The sequence below is a fragment of the Oryctolagus cuniculus genome, chromosome 17 (assembly GCF_051225735.1).
Source record: "Oryctolagus cuniculus isolate XC-2025 breed Fujian yellow rabbit chromosome 17, ASM5122573v1, whole genome shotgun sequence".
Taxonomy (NCBI): domain Eukaryota; kingdom Metazoa; phylum Chordata; class Mammalia; order Lagomorpha; family Leporidae; genus Oryctolagus; species Oryctolagus cuniculus.
The window spans coordinates 15,126,768-15,147,237 of NC_142883.1; the positions used below are offsets into that span (position 1 = coordinate 15,126,768).

The 20,470-nt window shown below is 62.9% G+C and overlaps 1 protein-coding gene across 3 annotated transcripts; it reads right to left on the reverse strand.

The window, feature by feature from the left end:
- Positions 1-44: 44 nt before the first annotated feature.
- On the reverse strand, positions 45-19,505 carry ACE (angiotensin I converting enzyme). 3 transcript variants are annotated; one of them, NM_001082395.1, is given in 25 exon segments: positions 45-1,082; positions 1,266-1,453; positions 1,800-1,922; positions 3,690-3,788; positions 4,181-4,325; positions 4,598-4,821; positions 7,195-7,367; positions 7,540-7,637; positions 9,112-9,303; positions 9,426-9,569; positions 11,090-11,177; positions 11,384-11,542; positions 12,309-12,445; positions 13,029-13,240; positions 13,532-13,654; positions 13,860-13,958; positions 14,153-14,297; positions 14,605-14,828; positions 15,189-15,361; positions 16,046-16,143; positions 16,731-16,922; positions 17,344-17,487; positions 18,061-18,154; positions 18,595-18,762; positions 19,216-19,505. In NM_001082395.1, coding segments are annotated over 25 exon segments (3,936 nt in total). In that variant the 5' UTR covers positions 19,480-19,505; the 3' UTR covers positions 45-852.
- Positions 19,506-20,470: the final 965 nt, after the last annotated feature.

Below are 20,470 nucleotides of genomic sequence, written 5' to 3' on the forward strand. Positions count from 1 at the left end.
TTAAAAAAGGCTGGAAAGATAAAACACCAAACTGTCAACAGTGCTTATCTCTTGATATTGGTATAAAGGGCTTTTATTTTCTTTACAGAATTGTGTATTTTCTAAATTTTCTACATAAATGTGGGCACAAAAGATGTGCCTCAAGGTGACGCTCGCCAAGCCCACATTGGCCTTCAGAGCAGGGCAGGTGGCTCCGCAGCTGCTCCACGCGCTGCGGTCTTGACTGGCTCCGTCTGGATCCAGGGCTGCATCACGCATGTGGACACTGAGCTCACACCAGCTGCAGGTGACCCCGGGCCTGTTCTGCATGCTTGGTGCAGGAGGCCAAGAACAGCTGGCAGTCTTCACTCTGGGGACCCTGGGCACTTATGGGAAACAGCCAGGGCAGGGGCCAGCATCAGGCAGGGCAGGTAAGGTGGGCAGCCCGCAGGCCGGCTCCCCTCTGCTCCCCAGAGCCCCTGCAGGCTGCCCGCCATGGCAGGACGGTGGTCAGTGGCCTGGGCTGCGTCGGGCTGGGGCCAGAGCTTGGGGATTCTCCAAGCCTCTTTCTGGGGGAGGATGGAGGGGGCAGCCCAGTGAGGGGAGCCGGTGGACTGCCCGGAGGCAGAAGGGTGGTCCCACCCCATCCCTGCCCTGGCTTTTCTGTGAGGGAGACAGACTCAGGTGGGCGGGCAGGGCCTTTAATTGTATTCACAGGGCGGCTGGGTGTCTGCAGAGTGGGACAGAGAAGGGCGGGAGGGGGCGGGGTGGGAGGAGGAGGAGGTGGAGGAGGAGGAGGGCTGGCTGGCTGGGGAGCATCCGCGGCCCGCTGCCCATGACCCTGTCCCCACCAGCTGGCCCGGCCTGGATGTCTCAGGAGTGTCTTAGCTCCACCTCGGAGCCGAACTGGGGCCCGTGGTGGGGCTGGCGGAGGCTCTGGTAGCGGATACTGAAGAGCCGCTGGGTGAGGCCCAAGCTGGCCAAGAGCAAGGCGACGCCCAGGAAGAGCAGCACCCACTGGCCCACGCGGGCCTGCTGCGCGTCCAGGTTCATGCCCAGGAAGTTGACGCGGCCGGAGTCTGGGAGGGAGCCTTCCGAGCGAGCTGAGCGAGGAAGCAAGGAGACAGGGCGGTGGGCAGGGCGACAGGTGGCCGGGCTGGGTGGCCTGGCTCCCCTGCACTTGCTCTGAGGTCACACCGTGGCCTGTCTGGACTGGGGCGGGGGCTCAGCCCTGTGCGAGCCCTGGGGGCCGGGCCTGGGGCTGGAGGTGGGACGGGTTGGGGTACCAGAGTTTGGCGTCCAGGTGTACTGCGGCCAGCCCAGCTTCTCCCCGTGCCGCCCGTTCTCGGTGAGGAGCCAGTCCATCAGCGGCTTGAAGTAGTTCATCATGGCCGAGGCTGACATGTTGGGCTGGCCCGTAATCACCTTCATGGCTTCTGGCCACGGCTTACTGTAGCCCAGCTTCATGGCATCCCTGGGGGAGGCACCAGACACAGGGAAACTGAGTCAGAAGGTCACAGCCCTTCTTGCCCCAGCCTGGTACCTACCTCCATCCCCTTCTCCCAGCTTAAACTTCCCTTTGAGACTGGGGTGCCCAAGCAGGTCTGGGGGTAAGGGTGGGGGAGGGGGCTCGGGCCCCTCAAGCCCGGCACAAGCTCCTGACAGGAGGCCCCGTCATGAGCCGATGTGGCAGGTGCTCCCAGGATGGCCCTGGGGCCCTCAGCCAGGGCAGGAGCTCCCAGGATGGCTCCGGGGGCTCCTGGAGGCCGAGGGCTGCAGGACGGAGGTGGGAACAGTCAGCGGAGGCCCAGGAGACTCACGCCAGGTGCTTCCCTGCCTCCTTGGACTGGTAGATGTCACAGGTATGCAAGGGGCCAGTGTGGCCGGCTGCCTTGCACAGTGCCTCGTGGAACTGGAACTGGATGATGAAGCTGACAAAGTACCTGCCGGGGAGGGAAGGTGAGGCATTTGGTGGGGGGTGGGGGGCGTCGGTGGAGGGGCTGCACCGGCCCCTCCTGCCTGTGACAGTCACACAGGGCCCAGCGGAGCAGCATGAGGTCAGATGTCAGGGGTGGCCCTCCCCTGCCTTCAGAGTGCTCCCAGCCTTTGCCTCGCTGTGCCTGTGTGGAGGCCTCCCACCCCCAAGGCTGCCTCCTTGTCTCAGAGGAAGAAGACGTGTTCCAGGGGGCTCTAGGGGGCAGCAACAGGTGGGAGGGCTGGGGCGGGCTGCTTTTGAGTAAATGAGGTCCCCACCACGAGGTGTAGGCAAGTAGAGTCCGGGGGGTGAAGAATGGGTCATGTGGCTGTGGAAAGGCAGTTGGGCAGGAAACAGCCCAGCTGATCTTATCCGAGGCAGTGGGAATTCCTGGGGAGAAATCTGCCCGTTAGGGATGGAGTGACCTCACCGTGTCTAGAACAGTTTCAATGTCTGGAGCCAGCAGCCTCTCACTTGGAGTGCTGGGTGCGAGCCACGCGCCGCTGTCTTCCCTGGCATTTCCTAAAAGTGCTTCGCACTGGCTGCTGGCCAGTGTGGAATGTAGTCTTCTAGAGCAGCCAAGTCTCCTTCATTCACCCGTCTGGTTGGTTAATGTCAATGTGAAGCTCAAAAGCCAACCACGCCTGGAAACTGCTCCAGCATGCAGGGGCAGCATCGTGCTAGGGATCACCCTGGAGTGCTGTCCAGGTGAGGGCTGGCCAAGGCGCCCCATCTGAGCCTCACACTCCAGGGGACATAACATCTGCCCCACAATTAGTTGCTAGGGCTTGACTGTGGGCAGGCATCATGCTGGTGCTGGTGGGCACGGAGGGCAGGAGCCACAGATGGCAAGGGCTAGAGACAGCCACAGCCTTTCTGGGTGGCCCTCATTGCCTCTGCACTCTGGCTCCCAGATGACCTGGGCTACCTGCAGCCCCGGGGCACCTGGTGCCCTGGGCTCCCAACCCACCTCCCCCACCCCTGGCCCTCAGCCAGTACCCTCTCATAGCACCCGGGAGGGAGGGTGCTGCGTGGGCAGTCATGTCATGGCCGCCCGATTCCCAGACCCGATGAGAGGAGAAGAGCCCAGTGGCTAGGCATGCCGGGTACTATACAGCACGCCGAGAGGCCAGCCCTCATGACCATCTGGGAAGTGGGGGGCACAGGTGGGCACTCGGGTGCTCAGAGAGATGAGGAAACCAAGTAGTGGAGATGCGGTTCAAACCCAGTTCTGTCTGCCCCAATCCTGAGGCTGTAACCACACCCCTGATTCCCCGTCTGCCAATCAAGCTGCATTGTTAACTCTGAGTTTTGCATGCAGAAGGGGCTCTTGGGCACAACTCAATGTGCATGACAGGTCCCAAGTTCAATGTTAGCACATGGATCACAACCTTGTTTTCAAAGCGAAATGAAACACAACAATGGTGCCTAGGTCATGAACCAGCCATGCATCGTGGTTAATGTTAACTACGCAACCAAGTCTGGTAACCATTAGCCAACGATTACGCTGAGTGGCTCTTTTCAACTTTTTGGATGGTGGAGAGTCTCAAAAAAAAAAAAAAAAAAAAGGTCTAAAGAAGCAGTGCGGTGGCAGTGGGGGGCCTGGGCGTGGCACAGCACAGCCAGAGCCCCAGGACTGGCCCAACTGCTCTGGGCGGGGCAGGGCAGCAACCATCCGACATGAAGCTGTGGGTCCTGCGCCTCGGGGTCCACCCGCCCCCCTCTCCCCTCTTACCTGATGTAAGGCACACTTGAAGGGATGTGGAACTTGGCCCCTGGGTCAAAGTCACCTTGAGACCTGGGCGCCGGGGGACAGAGGCCCTGGTACTTCAGCCTGTTGAGGGGAAGATACTTTGGAGGGGGAGTTTGGAGAAAACCGAGCAAGAGGGGGCATTTTTGACTCAAAGAACAGTCCTTGGACCTGGAGTTACACTGGGGGTCCCTTACTCCTGCATGCTGGGTCACGGTGCACAGCCACCTCCGACGATCCCATCACTCACACACACACACACACACACACACACACAGGCATATACACACACCACATCATGTGCAGACACAGGCATCTGCACACACACACACACACGTGCATAGACATGAGCACCTGTGTGCACACACACATGCACACACAGACACGAGCACCTGCACGTACTCACACGCGCATAGACATGAGCACCTGTGTGCGCATGCGCACACACACACACACACACACACACACACACACACCTGAGGCTCCACCACTCCTGGTTGTAGTTCTCCTTGGTAATGCTCCCGTCAAATACCCTCCAGCGCCACTCGTCCACGAGGTAGCTGAAGGGGATAAAGGCGATCTTGTCGAGTGCCATCTTCATGAGGAAGTTGATGTCGTGCTCTGTCAAGGCAAGGGAGCTGGGTCTCAGGCCAGTGCCCACACCCTGCCGGGGCCTAGCATCGGGCCCTGATATGTGTGCGGTGGGGGAGAAACAGGGGGTGTTGCACCCCTTGGGCTCTGACCTGCCTCTTGGGGTGGTCTGTGCGTCCCATCCTCCCAGGCTGCCATGTCTGTTCCCAGCCTCTGCCATGGGCCACGAGCTGCACCCTCCACCTCCCCAGCAGGCTGCCCCTCATCAGCCCTCGGCTCTCCTGGGTGCCCTGCGCCCTCACCGTAGCCGCCGCCCTCGCTGCTCAGCAGGTTGATGCTGTGTAAGTGCTTGGGCGTGGACACCGAGAGGGCCAGCACGTCCCCGATGGCCTCGTGAAAGCCGGGGTTGGCGCCCTCCCGCAAGGCCACGGGCAAGTCCTTGTACTGCATGAAGTACTGGATGTGACCCATCTCGTGGTGGACCACCACCAGGTCCTCCATGTTCACCGTGGTGCACTGCTTGATCCTGGGGACACAGGGATGGGGAGGGTGTCGGGGCGGACAATGAGAAGCCCAGGGCAGAGGGGCCTGCAGTCCTTGCTGTGCCCAGAGCCGACCTCAGCTCATTTGTGTGTGCAGTAGGGGAAGGAGCGGGGAAGGGACACGGAGTGGGCCTGAGAAAGAGGGGATGTGGGGACAGGAAGCTCCCAAAGGTCATTCTAGCCATTCTCCTGCCTCCGATTTTCCTCAGTTGCTCCAGCCCACCCTGCCTGTGGCTGTCTGACCACATATAGCATTTGCTCTAGGGGCACGGAGACACTCAGCTGTGTCCTTGCCGGAAGGTCTGCGTCCTGTGTTTGCCACGTACACGTTCATCTCCCCAGGGCTGCAGGACCTCCTGCAGCTCCCGAGCCCAGCTCCGGCAGGCAGAGGCAGGTTCACCCAGGGGATTCCATGGCGGGACTGGGTGACAGCCGCAGAGCTGGGCCAGAGCCTCCCACCTGCTTTGCAACCCTCTCTTTTCTCTTTTGCAAAGCAATTCAAGCTGCGGGAACTTCCCTGGGTCAAACCAGAGGCCTGTCCATTCAGATTCCTCCCATGTTTGTTCCTCCCTCCCTCCCTCCCTCCCTCCCTCCTTCCCTCCTTCCTTCCTCCCTCCCTCCCTACCTCCCTTCCTCCTTCCTTCCTCCCTCCCTCCCTACCTCTCTTCCTCCTTCCTTCCTCCCTCCCTCCCTACCTCCCTTCCTCCTTCCTTCCTCCCTCCCTCCCTACCTCTCTTCCTCCTTCCTTCCTTCCTCTCTCCCTCCCTCCCTCCCTCCCTTCCTCCTTCCTCCCTCCCTCCCTACCTCTCTTCCTCCTCCCTGCCTCCCTTCCTCCTTCCTTCCTCCCTCCCTTCCTCCTTCCTCCTTCCTTCCTCCCTCCCTTCCTCCTTCCTTCCTCCCTTCTCCCTCCCTTCCTCCTTCCTTCCTCCCTTCTCCCTCCCTCCCTCCCTCCTTCCTCCCTCCCTTCTTCCTTCCTCCCTCCCTCCCTCCTTCCTTCCTCCCTCCCTCCCTCCTTCCTTCCTTCTCCCTCCCTCCCTCCTTCCTTCCTCCCTTATCTATCTATCTATCTATCTATCTATCTATCTATCTATCTGAAAGACAGTGCGACAGAGACAGAGAGAGGGAGGAGAGAGGAGAAAGGTCTTCTATCCATTGGTTCACTCCCCAAATGCTCCCAACAGCTGGAGATGGCCAGGCCGAAGCAAGGGGCCAGGAGCTGGATGCGGGGCTCCCACGTGGAGGCAGGGTCTGCTAGCTCCCAGGTGCAGCAGCAGGAAGCTGGATTGGGAACAGACGCGGGACTCGATCCCAAGAACTCTGATATGGGATGTGGGCGTCCCAGGCAGGGGCTTAACCCGCTGTACGGTGCCAGCCCCTCACCTGCATCCTGGGTACCATGAGGTTGGGCCTAGAGAAGATTCCACAAGCGCTTGCCCCACCAGCGGGGGCCCTGTCTACCCTCAGCCCTTCAAGGGCCCACAGCCAGATGGCCCAGTGGGCTGGTCTGGCTCAGTTCCAGGCATCCTTGCCGCCTCTCCCAAGCGGCAAGGGCTTTTTCCCTTTGTGGAATCTGGGTTGTCCTTGTGACTTGCTTTTAGTCAGTGAAAGACGACAGAAGTGACTCTGTGCCAGCTTTGGATTTAGCCGTTAAGAGACGCGGCTGCTTCTGCTTTCGCGCTGGCACCCTGGGGGATGCTGGCTGCTGCTGCTCTGTGGGGTGGAGATCAGTCTGCCTGCCTGAGACTGCCACCCAGCGAGGAATCTCAAGCCGGCCCGAGAGGGAGACGCTGACCAGCCCCCAGCTGCTTCCGCCAGCCCGACCCCGGCATCCCACCTACCGTTAGAGAGATCTGCTCTAACCTCCCGCCCCAGCACAGCCCATGGGAACCCAGCCGATAGCCAGAACCAAAGCTGAGCCGTCCCATCTGTTAGAGCGACCCCTACTGAGCAGGGACAAGGCACTTAAAGTCACAAGCAGGATCACTTATCTGCTTTAGATCCTGAGTCTGGGCACGGTGTGCTACGCAACACTGGGTGAGTGAATGCCACTCCCTGAGGAAGACGACTTCTGAGCGTCTGTTGGCAGTACCGGTGCCCCCTGCGTCACCGCGTTTGCACCCAGAGAGAGCCAGCTGCGTGCCGGGGCTCACACAGGGCTGGGCCCTAGCGGTCAGGGCTCAGGACACCCTCCTTTGGCAGTGGGGTTTCGCTGCCGGGAACCCATGGCTGAGCTGGAGCCAGGTCTGACCTTCCTGACCCCGGAGCCCCACCTCTGGCCCCAGCCCCTCGCCCCTCTCCACTTGTTCTGGCTGCCATGACTGGGCTCAGGACAAGATGCCTGGCTCTGGTGCTCAGACCTGAAATCCTTGCCATTGTAGAAGTCCCAGGCCGAGGCGTGGCACACCACCTCCCGCCCGTCGGTGGGCTTCTCCAGCATCGACTTGTTCCAGAACTCGGGAGGCACGGGCAGCAGCCCCAGGGAGATGAAGAACTTGTCAGCTTCCTCAAACATTCTCCTGGGAGTCCAGCCCTGCAAGCAGAGGGAGTTCTGCCCAAACTGGGGGCTCTGGGGGCACCCTGCACCCCCGGGGGAGTGCAGGGCGGGGGTGAGGGCGGAGGTTGGGAGAGGCTGGCCAGAGGGAGACTGGAGGGCTCTCTCCTGTGCCCTGGGGCTGCCCACGCAGGAGGACCTCTCACGGTACCTGCTTGATCATGGCCTCTGTGGCATCCATCGTGGAGGCTGAAGGGAAAGGAGCCACCAGGTCATAGATGTTGGACCAGGTCTGCGCCCACATGTTCCCTGGAGGTGGGCAGAGAGAGGAGAGACAGAAGTGACGGGCTCAGTGTCCCTGGCAAGAGGAGAGAACCAGAGCCCAGTCCTGCTAATCACAGGGGCAGGTGCTTGAGCACCTACTGTCTACATCTGACACACAGCATCTTCAACCTACATGCCCAGCCCGCAAGGCCATTACCGCCTCTCGATCATCAGGGGCATCGAGGTGGTCTTCCCTGGCCACATGCACGAAGACCGATGTTTGCAACTGTTTACAAACGAAGATGCTTGGGGCCCTGGGCTGTCTAAGTACCCACGGCCACCGCTTACTGCTGGGCCAGGCACACCGCGCGGCCTGACTTGTAATCCTGCCTGCATCCGCGGGCTATGATGACTCCAGTAGAGACGGAGGCCTGGGAGTCAATAACGCCCAGGAGGCTGCACTTGTGACCCTCCGTGGCGTCCCCCGAGGGCAGCTTCCCCAGGTCACTTGTCAGTCACTCGGCAAGAGCCAGCTGTAGGCCGAGTGTAGGGAAGGGAGTGGACCGGAGAGAAGGAAGTGACTCCAACTGAGCGGAAGGCTCAGAAGTAGAATTGAGCTGAGACTGTTCCATCGCCAAGGGACTTCCGCTCCAGCTGACATGAGCTGAAGTCTAGAGGCGGGCCAGTGAGAGAGAGGGGACAGCGGACAATGCGAGTGAGAACAAGGTTGGGGGGGAGGGGAAGAGAGAGAGAGAGCGGAGCAAGAGCGAGCAGGTGAGCGAGCAGCCTGCGGCTCTTCCTTCACTGATGGGGGCTGAGCTCTTGGCCCCAGCTCTGTCCCAGCCGTGGGCTGCCCTGCTGAGGAGGGCTGGTCTGTCGGGCAGCAGTGGCTCTCCAGGCCAAGTGGGAAGTAGAACCAAATCTGGGTTATCTTTTGGGGTCTCCCTTATGATTTCAAAATGGTCTGCAGCCCTGTCTGGCCTCTCTGCTCACAGCATAGCCTGTGTTCCTATGGCCCAATGGGGACAGAAAACCAGTAGCGTCTACTTTGCTGCAGTCCCTACCATGCCCTATTGTCTTCCACTGCTCCTCCAGCATGCACTCAGGGCAGTAAGTTTGTGACTTGAAAACCGAGAGCCCAGAACTCGAAGTGGACCTAGATTTCAAGGCCCCTCTTTGCCCTGGTGCCCCCAGCCTGAGCGCAGTGCCTGTCTTCTCCGCCTCTCCCATCTCCCACCCACCAAACCTGCTCATCTTTCAGGGCCCCACCCTCACCATGCCTCCCACTCCCACTCCCACTCCTAGCCCCTTCCTCAGGCAGCTATGGGTTATGACAGATGCTGTGGTCCCCGACCCCCTGCCCGCAAGACCATGAACTTCTCCTTCCATCCAGGGGACCTTACACGAGGTGGCTCTATGGCAGACAGGTCACCAAATGTCACCAGGAGGCCCCTCCCAGGCCCCACCCCTCTGGGCCAGCTGTCTCCCCAGCCCCTGCAGAGCCAGCACAGGCCCTCACCCAGCAGGTGTGCAGGAATGGGGCCCTCCAGGTTGATGTGCTGGGCTCCGTAGTGGCGGTGCAGGGCGCGGCGCACGTAGGCGTGCAGGTTCAGGTAGAGTGGCTGCAGCTCCTGGAAGAGCTGCTCCAGGTCTTGCTCCAGGGTCGGCGTCTCGTACATGGACCTCCAGGAGTCCCCTGCGTCAACGTAGCCTGCAGAAGGGACACAGTCCAGCTGTCCCACCTTTCCCAGGATGGAGGGTCTCAGAGGACCTTCTGAGGAACACAAAGGGGCGGGGGGCCGGATGGCCACTGGGCCTGGCAGAAGGACCCACCATTGAGCCGGGCAGCCTTGTTGGTGAACTCCACATATTTCGGAAAATACGGGAGGATGGCTCTCCCCACCTTGTCCCGCCAGCTTGTCCACACCCACAACAGTTCGTCGTATTTCCGAGACGTGGCCATCAGATTGGTCAGATCTGCAGGGGGAAGGGGGGAGGGCAGGGGTTGCAAGACTTGAGCTCCCAGCCCTTGGCTCGCATCCCACCTGCTCCTAAGGGGTTCTCAGTCACAGGAGCTCAGAGTTGGGCAAAACCGCGTGGGCATGGAGGTAGTGACGCTGTTCCCTCGGGGCTCAGGGCGCCCTTTTCAAATGGTTACTGAACCCCAGACCGGACAGAAGAGGAACCACGAAGACTGTGAAAGTACAGAGAACTTTCTGAGTGTTGCGTGGAAGCCGCTAAGTATGAGGCCTCCTCCACTCCAACGTGGAGCCGACGTCCACTTCGCGGGGCTGGGCTGGGTCTGACGCCAGACTGCGGGTGCCCCTCTGGAAGCTTCCCTCCCCAGCCTGGCCCTGGCCTGAGCCAGAGGGAGGCGCCGGGCGTGTGGCGCTCTCTCTCCTACTTAGGAACATGCTACGTGGGGTCTACTTTTTCACACAGAGAGCAAATTCTGTTCGTTTTGTTTGGAAAAGTAATGTCTTGTGAGAATTTCACACCTGCTCTGTGACGTGTCTGTAAAGGGTCATGGCAGGTGCACCCTATTTTTATTTTGGGTCAGTGACCTGCCGGCCTAGCCCTGGATGGAGGGGGGCTGTCTGGGGTACAAACGCCACACCCCCTTTAATGCTCTCCACCACACACACACACACACACACACCACGTGCACACACACACACCCTTGCGTGCGTACCCACATCCACAGCCTATAAGCCAAACCCTGCCTGGGAAAGCTATTTCTCTCGCCTGTTTATTTTCCATTTCCCCTTCTATTCGTCATTGTTCTAATGCGGGAGCTGGGCCGGGGGCCAGAAAGAGACCATTTCTGGGCGGGGATGTTTATACCTCCAGTTCCCCAGCCCTGCGGGGGGGAGGGGGGAGCTGGGGAGGGTGGCTGTGTGTCCAGGGTGAGCCGAGTGTTCAGCGGGGTCAGCAGTGGGTGCAGGGGTGTGGCTTAGAGTGAGAGCTGAGCCTGGCCCGCTGCTGTCCAGCGGAAGAGGCAGTGCCAGGAGTGAGGGGGGAGGGGCCCTGGGCCGGAACGGGAGGCCAGGTTCTAGGCTGGTGCTTCTTGGAGCTGTGTGGCCCTGGGGGACTCCATGGGACTCGGATTCCTTATCAGGCGTGTGCTTCAGGAAGGAGCTCAGAAAGCCAGAGAAGCAGAGGAGGACGTGGGCAGGGTCAAGGCGAGGGCTGCGGGCCTGTAGCTGTCCCTGCTTGGAAGTCAGTCCCAGTCCGAGCCCTGGGGGCGTACGTCGGGGGGGGGGGGGGCTCTGGGATCAGAGAAGCAGAGTGCAGAGGGGAAGGGCAGGGCCCCGAGGGGCTGGGCAGGGGGCGCTTCCAGGGAGGGGCAGCAAGGGCAGCAGTAGGTGCCGGCTGTTAGCGGGCGAAGGAGCCCCTACAGCATACAGGGCGTGCTGAGCTCTCCCCCTCTCTGCTGGCGACCCCTAGCCACAGGCCCCACCGGCCTTGCCTCTCTCTGCCTCGCGGGGTGCTCTCACCAGGCTCCAGCTGGAGACAAGAGCCGTCCACGCGGCACACGTTGGCCACGCTGTAAATGGTCTCCATGTCCAGCAGGATCTGGTTGTACTGCAGGAGCAAAGACAAGCAGTGAGCCGCAGCCCTCTGCCTGCACCCCCTGCTGCCCGGGACTAGGCGCGTGGGGGCGTGTGTGCCCCAAAGGCGCTGCCTGCTCGGGCAGCTGGCCTTGACCAGTCACGGAAGAGGAGGCAGGCCGTGTTGGGGGCTCGCTCCCGGCAGGCGCCTCTGCTCCCCAGGCCCCGCAGGCCACGAACCTCCTCCAGCTCCTTGACGGGCAGCACTGCCCGCTGCAGGTCCTGAACCTTCTTTATGATGCGCTTGCTGGTGGCGTTCTGGAAGTTGCTCACATCAAACCTCCTGGCCCAGTTGCCGTACGTGAGGGTGTGGTTGGCTATCTGCATGTTTTTCTGCAGCTGAGGGCACAAGGGGGGGACAGTGTCTGGAAGCAGCCTCTGGCAGGAGATGCCACGGGGGCGGACAGGAGGACTGGTGGTGGCAGCGAGGTGGGGGCCGGGGCTGCGGTTTGAGCAAGCTGCTGCCTCTGCCTGCAGGGTCCTACGTCACCTGGGGCTGCGAGGTGCTGCCCTGAGCACAGGACATGTCCCTCGGGCAGGTGCCTGCAGCCGGGCACGCACACCCCGGCAGGGGCTGAGGGGGACAGCCTTGCACGTGCCTGAAGGGCTGTTGGGAGGGAGGCAGCGTGGTACTAGTTCTGCGGCCTCTCTGGACCCCAGGGGCCCATCTTCAGGATGGGAAGATCATCACCCATTTTGCAAGGCTGTTGAGCTACAACGTGCTGGGGAACAGGGTGTCACAACACGGCGGGTCTTCGAGAAACAGCGCCTCTCTGGGAGAGAGCAGTAGTGGCTGCGGCTGGCCCTGTGTGACCTGCGCTCCGCTCCACAGTGGGGAACGAACAAGTCCTCGCAGGGGTGGCAAACGGGGACTCTCAACCTTCCAAAGAATGACTCTGGCATGGCTTTCTCATACACGGGTGATTCCTTATTAGAGACCGATGGTGAGTGAAAGAAATATTGCTCGGGCATTGGGCACGCGCCTGGCAGATCGAACATTGAGTCTTGCCTTAAACACTGCATTTGGGCTTCCCACACATGCTGGCATGCGTGTGTGTGGGCCTCTGGGCGCACCTGCACGAGTCGGGGTGGAGGGGCTCCCTACCAGGATCTTGCTGGCCTCTGTGGTGATGTTGGTGTTATAGTTCCAGTTGGCCTCGGCGTACTCGTTCCACACTGCCTGGAACGACCGGTCATACTCCTCCACGAACCGGCTGGCCTCAGCCTCATCGGTCACCAGGTCTATGGGACAGAGTGGAGGGCAACAGAGGTGTCTCCCCTTCCCCTCCCCAGCCTGGGTCTCACGGGAGCCTCCCTCCTTCCCCTGCCTGCCGCCCCGGCCTCTCCCACCATCACGCCCACCCCAGCCCTGCCCCTCTCCAAGCTCCCACTTGGGCTCTGAGTTGTCTGGTGGGCTGTTGTCTGGTGGGTGGTTGCCCGGATGCTGGTTGTCGCCTTGCTGGTGGTTGTTGCCTGGCTGGTTGTCCCCTGGTTGACTGTTACCCGGCGGGCAGCCACCCGGCTGGGGACCAGCAGGGAGTGCCCGCAGCAAAGCAGCAGGAGGAGGAGGCTGGGCAGTCCTGGAGCAGCCCAACCTTGGCCCATGGCCGCCGGAGAGTAGAGCCCTGCAGCCAGTGAACCCTGGCCAATAAGAGCAGAGCCTGCAGTGTGACCTCATAGAGCAGTGTGCCTGGCCAGCCTGCCCCTGGGGGCCCTCACCAGGATGCACCATCCACGGCCCAGCCCTGCCGCAGGCTGCCAGGGCTCGGCTGGGGGGAGCTGACTGGGAACCTGGGGCCTGGGCTCCCCTCGCTTGGGGCTTTACCGATGCCTTCCGGGTAGTTGTTGGGCAGCGGTGGGCGCCACTGATACTCCGGCCAGCCCAGGACCTCGCCATTGCGCTCGTTCTGCTCCTGCAGCCACTGGGTGACTGGCTGGAAGTAGTCGAGCAGCGGCTGGGCGTCCAGGGCGTCGGAGCCGACCATGTCCTTGAGCACCTCCTGCCAGGGCCTGGAGCAGCCTGCCTGCAGCACCGCCCTGTTGGCCACAGCGGGCGCCGGGGCTCAGGGGTCCGCCACTGTCCCCCAGCTGCCCCCCTAGCCACTTCTGCCCCCAAGAAGGCGACAGTCAGACTCCAGGGCTTAGGATCTTGCACAGGTGACAGGGGACAGTTGTCTTGCCCCATGCCAGCCTCAACAAGCATTTGATCCAAGGAAGAGAAATGGACAGGGAGAGAGGAGAGGAAGGTGGCCTACATCAGTCCAGCCCCGTGGTGCCCTGACCCCAGTGCCAGTCCCTCCCCCTTGTCTTCCCCGTGCCACCACCCACCGGAGCTTGGCCCCTGCGCGGGTGGACTGGTAGATGTCACACTGGTGCAGTGGACCCTGGTGGCCGGCCTCCATGCACAGGGCTTGATGGAACTGGAACTGCAGGACAAAGCTCACAAAGTACCTGCAGGCACAGTATGGGAGTTACAGGGCAGAGTGGAGGCCAGGGGTGGGGGCTCCCTGATGAACCAAGGGGGATCCAAGCCTGGCTCCACAGAGGGGACCACTGGGGGGTGTGGAGAACAATGGGGACAAACCCTGGGAACAGGGCAGCTGGGACTACAGGGGGAGGGGCAGGTGTCCGGAGCTGGGGGTGAGGGCGACGGTACCTGATGTACGGCGTCACACTTGGGATATGGAACTTAGCTCCGGCATCAAAGTGGGTCTCATTTCTCACGACGGGAGGGCAGATGCCCTGATACTTGGTGCTAGAAGAGGATGGTTAACTCGCCTTAGGGCTGACGGCTGAGCTTGTGGGAAAGGCCATAGCCCCAGGGCATCCTTCCCCATCCTGGGGAGACTTCCTGGAGGAGGGCTCTTAGGCAGGAAAGGAGAAGAGGGCGGGCAAAGAGATGCGGGAAGGGACGGGACTGACCGGGGCGGGAGGCATCCCCCTTCTCACCGAAGATACCACCAGTCAAAGTTGTAGCGGGAAGAGGGCGTCCGCCCACTGAAGACCCCCCAGCGCCACTGGTCCACCAAATAGCCAAAGGGCAGGAAGGCGATTTTTTCCAGTGCCATCTTCAGCAAGTAATTGATGTCACTTTCTGCGGACAAGAGGGCAGTGGGCAGAGAGAGAAGGGAGTGCAGCCAGGAGAAAATGGGCCTGGGATGGAGGCCCCCGGGAGGCGAGGCTGGGCAGCCGCAGACAAGGGCAGCCCTGCCCTTGAGACCCAAGCCTGGCTTGGAGGAGTGCCTAGGGTGAGGTTTCAGGCGGATCCCCCACCCTGCCTTACCAGGGCCCCTGCTGCAGAACCAAGAAGTGTCTCGCGCGAAGCCAGGGCAAGTGGGGGCCCGCAGTGGGGTGGAGGGGTTTGTGAGGGGCTGTGCTGGGCCTTCTCCACCCTCCCCTACCTGTGTCATTGGTGACGTGGTCCAGGAGACCAATTTTGTGCAGATGTGCAGGCGTAGAGACTGACAGCGCCAGCACGTCGCCGATGGCCTCGTGGAAGCCAGGGTTGGCGCCTCGGCGCAGGGAGACAGGTTGGTCTTTGTACTGGAGGTAGTACTGCACGTGGCCCATCTCATGGTGCACCGTGGACAGCTGGTCCATCGTCACCTGCGTGCACTGCTTAATCCTGGGGTGTGTAGAGGGCGAGAGTGAGGGTGGAGGACGGAGCAGCGCTGCTGAGGTCGGCACCCAACAGATAGGGCCAAGCAGGGAACTGCCCTGGGCTCGGAGAGGCGGGCAGAACAAGGCAATCCTTCATCCTGCCCTTGCCTACCTCCTCTCAGGCCTTCTCCCTCCACTCCAGGGTACAGAGTTGGTAACTTGTGAAAGCTGCCCGGGAAGGCGGCCTCATGGGCTCGAATGCGGGACCGCCCTGGAGTAGACCAGCCCCCAGCAGGACAGGGGCAGGCAGAGGCAGGCCTGGGAAGCTGCCTCCCACCACCTGCCTCCACCACCACCTGCCCTTCCTGGAGCCCCGCGTCCAGACCTGAAGTCCTTCCGGTTGTAGAAGTCCCAGGCCGAGGCGTGGCACACCACCTCCCGCCCATCCTCCGGCTTCTCCAGCATCGACTCAGCCCAGAATTCAGGAGGCATGGGCAAGAGCCCCAGGGAGGTGAAGAACTCCTCGGCCACCCGGAACATGTGTGTAGCATTCCAGCCCTGGGGGCGGGGTGGGGATAGGCCAGGGCCAGCTGCCAGGAGTTTGGTCTGGCCATCCTGGGGCAGAGCTGGGGTCCCCCACACACGGCAGCTCCCTGACTGGGAAGAGCATCTCTGCCCTATCGCCCCCACTTCCCCAAGGCAGGGTCCTGGCTGCCCACGGCAGATCAGAGCTTGCACCCCGCCATCCTGGGGCCCAGACAGGCTGGCCTCTCCCAGGACAGAGATGCCGGCTCACTGCTCACTCGTTTTTTTTTTTTTTTTTTTTTGACAGGCAGAGTGGACAGTGAGAGAGAGAGACAAAGGTCTTCCTTTTCCATTGGTTCACCCCCCAGTAGCCACTGCGGTCAGCGCACCATGGCCGGCGCACGGCGCTGATCCAAAGCCAGGAGGAGCCTCTCCTGGTCTCCCATGCGGGTGCAGGGCCCAAGGACCTGGGCCATCCTCCACTGCACTCCCGGGCCACAGCAGAGAGCTGGACAGGGAGAGGAGCAACCAGGACAGAATCCAGCGCCCCGACCGGGACTAGAACCCGATGTGCTGGCGCCGCAGGCGGAGGATTAGCCTAGTGAGGCGCGGCACCGACCGCTCACTTGTTCTTACAGCGAAAGGAGGCCCAAGGTGACCTGTGTCCCTCTTATGTCCCTTCCTGCCACTCTCCCCATCTCGGACGCCAGCGCTCACCTTCTGCACCATGGTGCTGGTGACATCCAGGTTGGGCTTGTCTGGAAAGGGCACCACCATGTCGTAGATGCTTTCCCAGCTCTGGGCCCACATGTTCCCTGGAGGAAGGGGAGGGGAGAGAAGCTAGACACCCTGCTCACAAACATCTGCTTTCCCATGTGTGACACCAGTGGCGCCTGGACCCTGGGGCTCTCCAGGGCACCTCGCCCGGCTTGAGGCCAGGAACCTCGCATGCCAGCCCCATCCACTGCCCTGCCCCAGGGGTGGCTGATGCCAGCGCAGGCCCGGGCGATGCGGCTGGTGTCCTGACTGCTCCTGCCTCGGAGGCAGGGCCACAGAGCTCGCTTCCTTGGACAGGAACCAGGACCAGAATCCCTTCTCCTCTGGGCCCCGAGCCAAAGCCGTCAGCTTGAGCCCTAGCCCTGCCCTTTACTAGTTCCCCGGCCACAGGGTCCCTTCCACACCCGGCACCCCAGGGTGCCCATCAGCAACACGGAACCCCTGGTGACACCATGAGGTCACTGCTTGACAGGCAGTGTGGGGCTGGTCCCATGGGTGCCTGTGTGTGGAAGCGAAGCGCGTGGCACTCCTCCAATGCCAGACATGGCAAGCATGACCCACCTTCCTGTCCCCCAGATGTCCCCTGGCCCCAGAGCCGCATGTGGAGGCCAGGTCAGGTCCTCACCCAGCAGGTGTGCGGGGATGGGTCCCCTGAGGTTGATGTATCTGTCCCCGTAGTGGCGGTGGAGCACTCGCCGGACATAGGCGTGCAGGTTCAGGTAGAGGGGCTCTAACTGATGGTAGATGCGCTCCAGGTCCTCCTCGAAGGTGGGCGAGTCGTACCAGGAGCGCCAGTAGGCCCCCGTGTCCGAGAAGCCTGGGGAGGTGAGGTGGGGCATGCAGCTCAGGCGCATGCCTCCCGGCTGCAACCTGCCCGTTCTCCTGGCTTCAGGCCTGTGCAAACAGTGGCAGGGGGGGGAGAGGGGGGGACTCCTGCTCTACACCGTGTCACCAGGGGCTGCCCAAGCTCCCAGGGAATATGTCCTGAGGAGCACCAGAGGTGAAGTGCAGCGCTTGGGCTGGGAGGGGGGCCGGGAGCAGCAGCCGCAGGGGTGCTGCGGGGCAGGAGGCAGGATGGGGGAAGGCACCCTGGCTGCGGGCCCACAAGACCTTGGGCCAGCTATGGAATCATCGCACAGCTGCTCTGTCTGCCTCTGGGCTGGGGACCAGGGGAGACTGTGGAGGAGCGTGCCTGGGGGCTGGAATGGCAGTTCCTGGGTGGGAAGAGGTGTGCTTACCATCCTGCCGGTAGGCCTCGTTGCTGAGCGCGGTGAATTCCTGGTAGAGGGGCTTCAATGGGATGCCCACGGCATTGTGCCAGCCCTCCCAGGCAAACAGCAGCATGGCGTAGCTCCGTGAGGAAGCCAGGATGTTGTTGAGGTCTGAGACACAGGCACGCAGGGTCAGTTAGGAGACTTCTGGCCTTCCCCAGAGCACCCACGCTGGTCCTGGTCACTCCCACCGGCTTCCTCAGTGTCACGGTATCCCCAAGGCCAAGGGCAGGAAGGAGCTGGGAGCTGCGCAGAGCCAGCACCCAGGCAGGGCCCTGGCCCCCAGGGAAATGATGGCGGCTGTGGGTGACACAAGGAGAGCTTCCAGGGGCCGAAGCCCGGGCAGGCTCTTCATGGCTGGCCAGATGGAGTGGCTGACCCCGAGCCTGCCTTGTGAATGGCCGTTGGTGAGGAGGAGGACATACAGGGAGGTTGCTGGGAGCCTGAGGCCCAGGGAGGGATCTTGGGAGGAGACAGGAAGCTGGGAGGAAGGCCTAGGGGACGGGAGAGGCCAAGGCACCTGTGCGCGTGGGGCTGGGGGCTTTGGGGGGGTCAGTTTCCCAGGAGAGGCAGGAGTGTGGGCTCCATTGCACTGTAGGGTGGGGTCAGGGCTCTCTCCTGGGTGCAGCAGGGGGACTGGGAAGGGCTGGGCCACCCTGGCGGAGGGAAGGGCCAGCGCCATACCTGGGTCCAGGGACCAGCAGTTGGCAGTCTTGTTGGGGAAGCAGACCTTGCCCGTGGAGTAGATTTGGCTCATGTTGCTCAGCAGAGAGTTGTACTGGCCGGGCAGAGGCAAGGATGTGTGAGCTCGGCGGTGACCTGGCCCATCCCACATCTCTTTGCCGAGGGGGACGGGAGGCCTGGGAAGGGACTGGGGCTTGCAAAGTCTTTCAGTACCATGTAGGGCCCTTGGAATCACTAATACACGGACTCCCGTTCCACAGGAGGCAGCTGGGGGCAGTGTCCTTACAGAAAGAGACGAGCAGGTCGTGGTTCTTTGGCCTTGTTTCTTTCTCCACCCTGTCAAACCAGCCCAGCCCAGGGAGACAGGGACAGTGGGCTTGCCTCTGGCTCTCCCACCCATGACACTCGCTTTAGTGCAAAGTACCTCCCCACCTCATCGCCAGGGAAAGGCTACGCTCAGCCGGCTGCCTCCCGGCACCCACAGGGATCCATGCTCAGCACCCCCTCCAGTTCTCCCCCCACCCCAGGGCCCACCTGCTGCCGCTTGGCCAGGGGCAGGTTGGCAGGGCCCAGGGTGCGCACAGCCCCGATGATCCTGCGCAGCTCTGGGTCGGTGAAGTTCTGCCACACCGGGTCATAGAGCTCCTTAGCCTTCTGGCCCCAGGCCTCTGCAAACTCTTGGCTGAGCAGGGCTTCTTCCTCCTGTGGGCACCAGGAGGGCAGGCAGGGCCCAGCTCAGGCGAGGCCACAGAGGGGAGGCAGGCCCCTGGCTCTGTGGATACCCTGGTCTCCCCTGCCTCCTGGGCCCTCCTAATCGGGAATGGGGAGACATAAGTGAGCGGGAGACATTGGAGCCAGGAGAGAGGCACGGGAAGGGACTAGCAGTGAAGGAAGGGTCGTGGTGCCCGCAACAGTGTCTGGAGGGGGTCGGCAGCGGCCCGAGCAGGGCACCCTTGGCCCAAGACTGCCGCCCCCCCACCCCCAGCCCGGGTTCCCCAGCCTCCTCCCAGCCTGGTGCTGGGCACCCAAGCCCTGTCCGAGGGGGCGGGGCCGCCGGGGCCCCCCACGGCGGGGCCCGGGTCTGGCGCCGGCCGCGGGGCTGTGATTGGGCGCCGCGGCCCGGCCCCGCCCCGCCCCGCCCGGCCGGGCGCCCACCTGGCGCCGCGCGTTCTCCGCGGTGATGTTGGTGTCGTGCGCCCAGCTGGCTGCGGTGCTCCGAAACAGCACCTGCTCGGCGCTCGAGTTGTAGCTGCTCGCGAAGAGCCGCGCGCCGGCCTCGTCGGCGGCAAAGTCGCCGGGCAGCAGCCCAGGGTCCAGCGTCAGGGCGGCGGGCGGCGGCCGCAGCAGCAGGAGCAGCAGCAGCAGCGGCGGCGGCGGCCGCAGCAGCCTCGGCCCCCGGCGGCCCGGCGCGGCCCCCATGGCGTGGTGCGCGGCGCTGCCTCCTCCCGCGCCGCGGCCGCCCTGCGGATTATAAAACCCCGCCGCCGCCTTCCGACACACCCCCAGCTCCCCGCCCCGCCGCGCTTCCTCCGCGGCTCCAAAGTCCCCGGCCGCGCCGGCCGCACCGAGCGGGCGGGGGCGCGGGCCGGGGTGGGGCCGGGTCAGACTCCCCCGGAGGGAGCGCAGCGGCCCCTGCCTCCTGTCCCCGGCCTAAGCTCCCCAGGCCTGCCCGGGCTGCGGAGAGACCAGGCGGGCAGGGGAGCGGTCCGCAGGCACCGCTAGCGCGGCGGCGATGGGGCTGGCGTGGCCCCGAGCGGCCTCTCCGCCAGGCCGTGGCGGGGGCGCCTGCGCGGGTGCGGGGAGTGCGCAGGTGACCCGGCCGCCTGGGGTGGGCGCCGCCGAGGCCCGGCAGCTGCTCACCTGGGACCCGGGGCTGGGGTGGGGGTGGGGGCTTGTATGGGAGCGGGAGCTGCGCCGCCCTCTCCTCCCTGTCGGCAGCTCGGCAGACACGACCTTGTGTCCCCTAGCAGCCCTGGAAGTGAGAGGAAGCCCCTCGTTTTTATGGGTGAAGAAATTTCGGCTCTGACAGCTTGCGTGGCTTCTCCAAGTCACCTCAGGTCTCCACCCTCCCTCTCTCCTCCACCTGCCCTTCAAAGTGACAGGCGCGGGGGAGGGGGGTGGTGTCGTCCGCTCCGTGCACGAGGCTATGGGGCGGGTCCTCAGGCGGGAGGGCCCCTTGCTCCTAGCAGATGGTTGCTGATGAGACCCCAACCCGTTTGGCTGCTTTGGGGCCGCTGGGAACTTAGGGACTCCTGGGTGTCCGAGGCTCTGGGCTACACGTTGGCTCGCTGTGCGGGAAGGAGCGTGTGCAGGAGGCTGTGTGACCCTCTGGTGACGCTGTGCTGAGTTGTCAGGTGACATGGTGTAGGGCAGGGGTGGAGGTGGGAGAAGAGGAAGGAGAAGGCAGGGT

What these genes read in the sequence shown, in the direction of transcription:
- ACE (XM_089316613.1), bottom strand. Translation starts at nt 12,808, where the DNA reads ATGGGCCAAGGTTGGGCTGCTCCAGGACTGCCCAGCCTCCTCCTCCTG. An exon ending in GGAGCTTGGAGAGGGGCAGG is followed by an intron (nt 12,528 to 12,571) that starts GCTGGGGTGGGC and finishes GGCGGCAGGCAG; the next exon opens with GGGAAGGAGGGAGGCTCCCG. An exon ending in CAGAGGCCAGCAAGATCCTG is followed by an intron (nt 11,543 to 12,308) that starts GTAGGGAGCCCC and finishes TTGTGCCCTCAG; the next exon opens with CTGCAGAAAAACATGCAGAT.